General features: G+C 40.6%; 1 protein-coding gene across 1 annotated transcript in view; it reads left to right on the top strand.

Moving 5' to 3' along the window:
- Positions 1–8,810, top strand: part of LOC117435318 (transcription factor E2F3-like) — a 33,495-nt gene extending 24,685 nt beyond the window's left edge. The window contains exons 4-7 of the mRNA XM_059012771.1: positions 812–972; positions 4,093–4,205; positions 6,657–6,798; positions 7,049–8,810. Coding sequence (XP_058868754.1) covers positions 812–972; positions 4,093–4,205; positions 6,657–6,798; positions 7,049–7,311 — 679 coding nt within the window. The 3' untranslated portion in view covers positions 7,312–8,810. The remainder of the gene's footprint in view (positions 1–811; positions 973–4,092; positions 4,206–6,656; positions 6,799–7,048) is intronic.
- Positions 8,811–9,540: the final 730 nt, after the last annotated feature.

Genomic DNA, 9,540 nt, shown 5'->3' with positions numbered 1-9,540 from the left:
CACACACACACACCCGAGGTGTAAGAAGCCATATAAACCCCAAGAGTGATAGCTTGAGGATTTATTAATGCCTCTCGCACCAAGAATGTACGAAGCTACGGAAAGTGATACAGTAACTTAATGGGGGGGAATATTGTTGGAAATTCTCGAAGGTCAGGAACCTGTATACATTTTACTACCAGGATCAAGTTTTCACCAGATCAAAATGAAAGAATACAGAAACAAGCGTGCTATCTTCCTTGCACATTTATCTGCAAGGGAAACAAACTCAACCAACTCTTGCAAAACACCAGTAGCTTCTGTGAAATACCTTTGTCTGTGTCTATCACAGCTTTTATCCCATGACCAATCGGTCCAACTAGTTACTCCCTAGCGAGTAACTAGTGCTGCATGTACACGTTTACTAATTAACCAGTTTCCCCTAAAGACCTAATCCTTGTAATTTGTAGCATGGAACCTTAACCTCATGCCAGGGACTTCTGTACCAGGCCCCTGGGCTTTAGCTAGTTAAGCCCCAAAAGCTTGTAGAGAGAAAAATGGGGAAAAGCAACAAATACACAGTCCTTACCCCCAAACACACCTGGGCTTTCTTTTGAGCAGAAGCTCTGAAAGGGTGTGACCATTGTCTCTCTCTCTCTCTCTCTCTCTCTCTCTCTCTCTCTCTCTCTCTCTCTCTCTCTCTCTCTCTCTCTCTCTCTCTCTCTCTCTCTCCTCTCTCTCTCTCTCTCTCTCTCTCTCTCTCTCTCTCTCTCTCTCTCTCTCTCTCTCTCTCTCTCTCTCTCTCTCTCTCTCTCTCTCTCTCTCTCTCCAGGGGTTGCAATCTGTCAGATGACAACGGGACCCTAAATCGGTGCCAGGACCTGAGCCAGGAGGTGGCTGAGCTGAGCCAAGAGGAGAAGAGGCTAGACGACTTGATCCACAGCTGCAACCTGGACATACGGCAACTGACTGAGGAGTCGCACAACCAAAAATATCCTTTTGAGCTTGCTGTTAACAGTGGTAGACCAAAAAGGTCAAACATGCTTATTTATGCAGGGTGGGCTGGTATACATAAGTCCTCATTTGTTTACTGTAGTAAAATAGAATATATGTATTGACTTTCCATGTTTCCTTTTCATGTTAACACAAGATTAATGCAGACCTATTGTATATACAGATCTAGGAAAGATACTATACTGTAGTAGTATAGAATATACTGGTATGTGCACTATATTCATGCACCTTTGCTCACAGACCTCTGCCATTTTTTCCTTTTAATAACCAACCTGACACGAGGGGCCTATCAGATAAGTACTTGTTGCTTATGACTGTATAATTTTTGCTAATTATTGTTTTACATAATTTATGCCAATTTTATTTACGCTGTGATAGTTAGAAATCAATAAACGTATGCTGTGCACTGCAGCCTGTTCGTTACGTCCCACTGAGAGGGCTCGTACTCCGTGTGAAGCCGGTGGCTTGAGTTGCCCCTTCCCAGGAATCCAGCAACACAAGTCTGCTGACTTTGTGCTCTTTCCCCAGGCTGCAAAAGCTTCGGCTGGAGTTATTTTATTCTCATTTTGGCTTTGGCCAAAATTTACAAGACGGTTTGTATAATTTAAGTAATTGTTTTTACTGTATTTTGTATGAAAGAAATTCTTTCCTCATTGTATTTCTGTAATTTCAGAGACTTAAGCGCAGGCTTGTCTGTAATGCGTGCTTTGGCACGTGTAGTGACAGGCATCCCTGTACAGTGCTACCTGCGGACCCGTGCCGGTACCAAGGTCGCCGCTCCTTTCCTGAACCAGGACCAATGTTACAATGCCGGTTAAGTCACCAAACCAGTACCGAACTGACCCGGTGCTAAAGTCACCGACCTGGTTCCAACAGGGCTGTTGGTTTAGTCTGACAAGCAGGCTTCCCTCAGCCTTGTGAGAGTACTGACTCAGTGACTTTGCCAGTAGCTTGCACAGGTGGGCATCCCTGTACAGTGGTAACTGCAAACTGGTGGACCTGTACCATTCCGGTACAGAGGTCATCAACCCGCACACCAAAACTGTACTGTACCGACCCAGTGCTAAAATCGCCAAACCGGTAGCCACACGCAGGCAGCTTTGGCTTTGCCAGGTACACGTGTCTGATGGTGACAAAGCACCGCTGTTGGATGCCCCTATTTACACCAGGGCAAACCTGTGGACCCTCACGGACCCTCAGGACGCCGCTGCTGCAAGGGCAGGCTATTTACATGATAGACCCCCTCCAGTTGGAGGAAGGGTTCTACTCCGCCCACACGGAACTTATCACTGGCCATCTTCAATGTTCGGGCCTTATGGTGAATCATGTGAAGAGCCAGCTCATGCCTTCTCAGACAGCCTCCTATCTAGGAGTGTGCTTGGACTTCAGGTCTTTGCTGTCCACTCTGTTGGATGGCAGTACAGAGAATAGCCGCCTGTTTTAGAGCTATTTAGCTCAACAGAGTGCTCACGGTAGTGAAGTTCCAGAAACTTCTGGGCTTGATGGCAGCAGCTTCTCGTGTCCTACTGTTGGGTCGCATGTGCCCTCTGCAGACCTGGTTCAACAGCAGCGTTTTTCAGCCCGCCTTGGAACACGACCGCCTATTGACAGTCTCACCACTGTCAAGTCACGCTGACTCTGGTTTTAAACCCTGAGTGGCCAGCTGTGGAGATGTGACCTGCAGTCAGCCTGGGTCTGGCCCCTGAGTAGTAGCATTGAGCTGTCTGGGTCTGTAAAATAGGGTTATTGACACCTTACAAAATGCTAAAGCAGCGTCCATACGCTCCCAGTATGGGTACAAGTGGGAAGTGTCTTTCAGATGTGGTGTCAGCCTCGTGGGTTCGATTCCATAACTTGTCCCATGGCAGGCAATTTTTGCAGGACCTATGAAGGACTTTGTTCCTCGCTGGAGGTTAAACGTGGTGGTCAGTGCACTGTTTGCTTGCTGTCGCATCTGCAAAGCGGGTGAGTGAGATGCAGGCATTCTCCATAGCGAAAGCCTGCTTAATTATTACAAAAGCCAGGACACAGGTTATGCTCCTTACCAAGCCTGCCTTTTGCCGAAGACAATCTCGGCATTCCATGTCAACCAGTCTGTGGAATTGGAGGCTTTTATATACACCTTCTTTCCAGTCTGACAGAGCAGCAGCTTCATATGCTCTGCCCAGTACGTACCCTGGCGTACTACGTTGACAGGACGATAAGTTGGAGGCAGTCCGAACAATGTTTTTGCCTGCTCTGGGACAAAGTCCCATGGTCAAACCCGGTCTAAGCAGAGGCTGTCCAAATGGATAGTGGAGTGCCTATGAGCTGGCCAACTTGCCCCCTCCAGAAAGCGCACTGCCCATTCCTCCATGTGCATGGCAATTTTGTGGGCTTTGTTTGGGGGTGGGGGGTGCGGGCCATGTCTGTCACAGGATCTGCGAGCAGCTTTAATATTTCATGTTCCGGGTCTTTAGGAGGTACATACCCATTCAGTAATGGCTACATTTCTATTTCGGGGAACCAGGGTTGTTATGATAACCTGACATTTAGACACCTTTGTCTGCAAATTATATAGTGAGTACTTCTATTTCCAGGAGCTAGAATATTTAGCAGCTTTGTAAATTTTAACTATGACAGTTATTTGACAAACATCAGTACAATTGTTTCAGTGAACAAACAAATGCTCATGAGATTTAGTAATTGAACATGAGTAATTGGACACGAGTCTATCCCAGTCATAAACATTCCTAATATCCAAATCCAAGGTCCTGTCCGCCATACCCCCCCCACCCCCCCCCCCCCCCCCTTCCATATTTTGATTGTTCAAGCACTTCCTGGCCAGTGGCTTGTGGTTTAGAATGTGCAGTTCCCTTCAGCAGAGTAAGGGTGTGGTGGCAGGATTCTCACAAATGTGTCGTATGATGGCTGCACTTTGTTTACCAGCAGTGGAAGATCATTTCTTTTTCAGGAGCAGGATCTAGTTAAAGGGCAAAGTCATCTGTTGGTCTACCCTTGTGTACATCTCAAGAGCACTGAATTATATCTGCTTCGCAATAGTGTTAAGTGGTGTGTTTTGGATGATTTTTATTTTTTTTCCTTAACCCGCTTTCACATTTTCATACATCACATACCAAGACATCCGGAAGATCCGAAGCCTCAGGGACCAGACGGTTATCGCTGTGAAGGCCCCATCGGAAACGAAGCTGGAAATGCCGGACCCTTTAGAGGTTAACAAATGAGTATTATCTTGTAAAATGCATCCTCAGAAAATGTGCTAACATGAGCGCCCCTAGTACATGAGACTCGTACAGCCAGGGGAGCACAGGGTTTCACGTGGGTTAGGGAAGCAAAATAGTGAGTAACTGTTTATTTCTCCTTATTGTGCTCCAGTGGACCCTACTGGCAAGGTGCCCTAAGAGCTTAAGCTAGCATTTGTACTTCAGAGTGCACATGTTTAACAGATTTGTATGTACCCAGTACAATAGATATCTCAGGATGATTGCACTTTTCTATTTCAGTAACAAAACTCTACAATTTCTAAAGTATTAAATAAAGAATACTCAATGTAGTATCATTCTGAAAAAACTTTTCTGTTACATTTTGCAGCGGGATGTACTGTAAACAAATAACCTCTTGTTTTCAAATCTTAATAGCCCTTTTTAGATTATTTGTTGAGGAAACTAAAGACATGAATTTTATATTTTGGCTCAAGTCAGTCACGTGGCACTACAAAGTTGCATTTTTGCTAGTCCACAGTATTTGAGTGCAACAACACCAGCATGTCAATGTGTTCTGGGGTTCGGCTTGCCCTCCTCCTTGAGACTATAGAGCCTGCTATTGAAAACAAACACTCAGAGGGAGTTGATGTTGCTGGTATTGTAAGATAAGCTCTTTCCAGTGTTGACAGGCAAGGGAGTCTGTCCTGATTTGCCTTCCACCGTGTTAAAGGGTCCGTGTCTCTGCTGCTAGACTTTCCTGAAAGATATTGCACCTCTTCATTTGCTCTCTATCTGAATCTTCACTGCTGCTGTTTTCAAAAGAAAAAAAAAAAGCATTTTGTCTGTCTCTGTCTGCTTCATTCTAGTTATCTTTCTTTTAACTACCACTGAACGGTGAACGCTAAAACTAAATATTGATAATATTTAGTGTTTAGTGTTCAGTGGTAGTTTAAAAGAGAGTAACGAGTGAAACAAAGAAATACACAATATATTCTATTATTCAACGAAGGGGCTTTGTTGCAAAAATATAAATCGCTTGTGAGTCGCTACAAACGCATCAGCGTAGTTATAAACATTTCAAAGTAACGAGGCATATTAACAGAAGTGGGGAGCCTGAATAAATAAGAAATGTATTTTTATATTCCGATTTTCATTATTAGGCCTTTAACTTCCACAATGTTAGCTGAACCAACACAACTGAATGTATTAATTATATGCAGGGCTTAAAATGGGCCTTTCTTTCATCTGGTCATTTACTTTTATATTTAGTAATGCAGATTCAAAGTCCCTTTTTTCTTTTTAAATAAATAAATTACCAGAGGAATATAAATTAAAATGTTTCTTACTTTCGGCTTCGGTTTCTTTCATTAATGCGAAAGGGTACTTTCTTTTTAGGTGTTCAAGCAGAACTGTGCTGTTCAAGAAATCATTGACTGTTTGCATAAAGAGAAGGTCACCGTGTTTCTATCTGGAGGAAGGAAAAAATGTTTTTGACTTTCTTTGCTTCGCTCCTTTTGGAACCATTGGAACAGCTGGATGCAGACCTGGAATCTGAGTCTCTCTTCTTGTTCGAGGACAAACTAAGACCCCCACTTCCGCCAATTCAATATTAACAAACGTTATTAACACGCGTCAAAATAACCATTGGTGTGTCTGTATGAGACAATGAGTTAGTAAAATGTACTCAAATTAGGCTCAGGGTTTTCAATATGCTATTACAAATAACCTGAGTTGTGCATATACGTAAACATACACGCGCATATCTATGGTTTATAAGATAGTAATTGAACCATTCTGTTTTACTGTAACGGTTGCAACTGTAATCGCACACAGATCAATGTAAAGCATCCAGAGATGAGAAATACAAAAGCAAGAAAAGTATCAACATTAAATACCAATAAAAAAAGCACAAAGATAGTTTATCAGACAGCAAAATTCGCGATTTTAATTGATGAATTCGAATAATCTTTGCAGCATTATTAACAATGTTAATTTTAATCATTCCAGGAGTTCCAAACTGTTTTGTGAATTAAAAAAAACAAAAAAAAAAAACTCTTCCAGTATTAATATAAACTGGTTTTCTGCCAATAATTATTTAATTTAGAAATAACCTTGTTTGTCTATGAGGTGCATTTGCACCCAATTACGCCTTCCATGTGATTTCAGTTTTTGCAGCTGACAATGGATAGTGATCAAAGTATAATCTTGACAAACTGAATGAAATTTTTTGTTAATTTATCAAAATAACCAATTCTCCATTTGACAAACTGACTAGGACCTTGATTATCACAAGTTACTGTTTGCTCATGTGTAAACACTTGCATTTCTTTTTTTATATACATGGACGTTTGCAATGGTGGTCAAATTTTGTATTTACAGCTTGGGATATGTGTGTTACTGATACAGATCAGCAAATTAATACTTTTTAAAAACAATAAATGTGTGTGTTTTTTTTTATAGAAGCTGCAAGTACATTTAACCAGCACCAAAGGGCCCATAGAAGTGCTTTTATGCCCAGATGAGAATATAACCAACAGTCCGATTAAAAACTCCACCCTAGACGTGAATGGAAATGCTTCCCCTTCAATAAAAAGCTCACAAGGTAACCTCTTATTTACAAACAGGTATACTGTTATTATATAGATCTGGTTGGGTGAGAGGGCAGTCTGTCATGAATAAAATATCTGGAAGTCTTTTTTAAAATGAATGATTTTAGGATAGTGGAAACTGGGGTGAGGGTCCCCCTGAATGCTATTTCTGGTGTTATCCAGGACGCGACTCCCATGTCTAGTTCTGGCACCTTCATGTGCAAGTTCTTCTCTTAACTTTTGTTTGTTTATTTAATTTTTTAGAAGGTGACCCCAGCAGCTCAATGAAGGTGGATTGCTCGGTGCCTGTTTCAAACTTATCTCCTTATACTTCTCCAATGAATCTTTTGCAACAAACAGAGGACCAGATTTCCTCGGTGTTGGAGGGGCCGTTTGTAAACCTGTCTCCTCCACACATGAATGAGGACTACTTGCTGAGCCTTGGGGATGAAGAAGGAATCAGTGATCTGTTTGATGCTTATGATCTGGATAAGCTACCCCCTTTGGATGAGTTCTTGTGTAACTGATTGGAGTATTATGACTGGACTATGATGGAATCAGAAAGCTTCCATCTATCAAGATGTACATTTTTGTAGACACCTCAATCCTTTTCCTTCCACATGTGGCAGTAATGCAGTTTGCCTTAACTGGCAGATATTTGGTGGTTGGGTGCAAGATGACAAGATTAACCAGCCTGGTATCCTGGGATTTGCTCTTTTATCAAATTGGCATGCATCTCCCGCAACCACCAATATTTTAATATTCTGATCCTCCTTTGCAATCTCTACCACCCCTATTTACTTCATATCACAATCCGATGGGATACGGTGTTGAGTGACGTGCATCAGCTAAGTGCCTGAGTTCAGAGTGGTCTTCTGAACTGCTGCCTAGTGTTTTTATAACCTGTGAGTGCACGAGGAGGTGGGGCTGGTCAAAACTAGAACAAACATGGACAGCCAAACTGAACAGATCCCAAATAGTGCTGTGTTTTTGGGCTTCATCAGAGCTTAAACTTGTACACTAGTGTCTGTTTTAGTGTTCTAAAATATTAAGGTTGCCTCCTGCAACCTTGGTATATTAACGTACGTAACATTTTACTGTAACGTCAATTTCCGACTCCGGGCAAGCTCAGTGTGTTTTGACGGTTAGACCTTTGGGATAGATCCAGCACCACATAGATCCTGGTGCTGCCATTAGTCTGGCTTTTCAGTGCAACAAAGGTACATGGATTGGCCCCACACAATTCTTTCACAGTATTACGACAGGTGCAGATTGTCCAGCTCTGATAAATCCCAAAGACTTTAAACATTTATTTAAAAGTACTGTAAGCACGTACATTTTAAGTGAAGCTAATTGTTTATTTGTTTATTTAGGAGACACCTTTATCCAAGGCGACTTACAGAGACTAGGGTGTGTGAACTGTGCATCAGCTACAGAGTCACTTACAATTACGTCTCACCCGAAAATTGTATAAAATGACTTCAGAATTCTAACAGTATAATGCTATGAGCCCAACGTCTTAAACAAATCTAACTACTTGGACAGTTGTTTTTATTAAGGAACTTGTATTTATGGGTGAAGACATTTACCTTAATAAGTAGGAATCTTTTATTTTCCTACAACAGAATCACTGTGGGAACCCCTGTCTCTTGGGTAGATAATTTTCGGAAAGACAAAAGATCAAGGTCCCCTATATTCTACTTTAGTTCTTCAGTAAGTAGTAAAATTTGTTCATTTGTTCTTGATCCTGCTTCATACTAGTTTGGATCAGACTGACTTCAGAACACACATTGGCGGCATAGGCGCTTCACCAAAGAAAATGGTACAGGCCAATATGCCTGGTGGTATGTTTTGTGAATAAACCTGTAAATGGCCGCTGCTAATTTTGTTCGTCTTTTTGGGGTTGCGACTCCCCTCCCCCAAAAATTAAAAAATCTTAATGCAACAATTCAAGACAATGAATATTAGGTCAGAGGAAAAGCCACAATAGTGGTGTTTTTTTTTTTTTTTTTTTTTTTTTTTTTTTTTTTTAAACAAGCTTTTCAATTTAATGTTAAGTCTTCTCTACAGTTTTGTTTTGTAAAATATCAGATTGCCGGTGTATCTCACATTACACATGTTTGTACAAAGGCATTTGTACAAACATTTTCTCCTGATAAATGCATAATTTCTATAATGTATATTATAAAATTTATATATATATATATATATATATATATATATATATATATATATATATATATATATATATATATATATATATATATATATATATATATATATATATATATAAAAATAAATATATAAATAAAATGAAGTGTGTGTAGGTATTGATGCCTATTTTATAATTTATTTATTTAAATTGAATATCTACTTTGATGCAGTATTCAGTAACACTTTAGCCTTGGTGATTGCTTAAGTGTGCCAATTTTTAATGGTTGCTTGAATTGGGAGCACATTTACGTGAGCCCCTGTACTTATTTTCTACAGGTAAGGGTGTTTCCTTGTGGAGCAGGTCATTTTTAGACTATGCTCGGAAGCATTCTGCCTTTTGTCTCAATCTCAAGTGTCTGTTTTTAACAGATGAACTGTTGGGTAAAAGAATAATTTGAACTATTCAAGAGTAAAACCCCTCAAGGTTGTCATTTTTATTTATTTTAATGTGTGAAGTTCTAATTGCACCCAGGAATTGAATGCTATGGCTAAAAAAAAAAAAAATAATCTTGTTTTAAACTTAATTTCTAATTGAACAAAAA

The sequence above is a fragment of the Acipenser ruthenus genome, chromosome 3 (assembly GCF_902713425.1).
Source record: "Acipenser ruthenus chromosome 3, fAciRut3.2 maternal haplotype, whole genome shotgun sequence".
Lineage (NCBI taxonomy): Eukaryota > Metazoa > Chordata > Actinopteri > Acipenseriformes > Acipenseridae > Acipenser > Acipenser ruthenus.
Note: the sequence above shows the minus strand (reverse complement) of the source record. Positions and strands in the feature narration are given on the sequence as shown.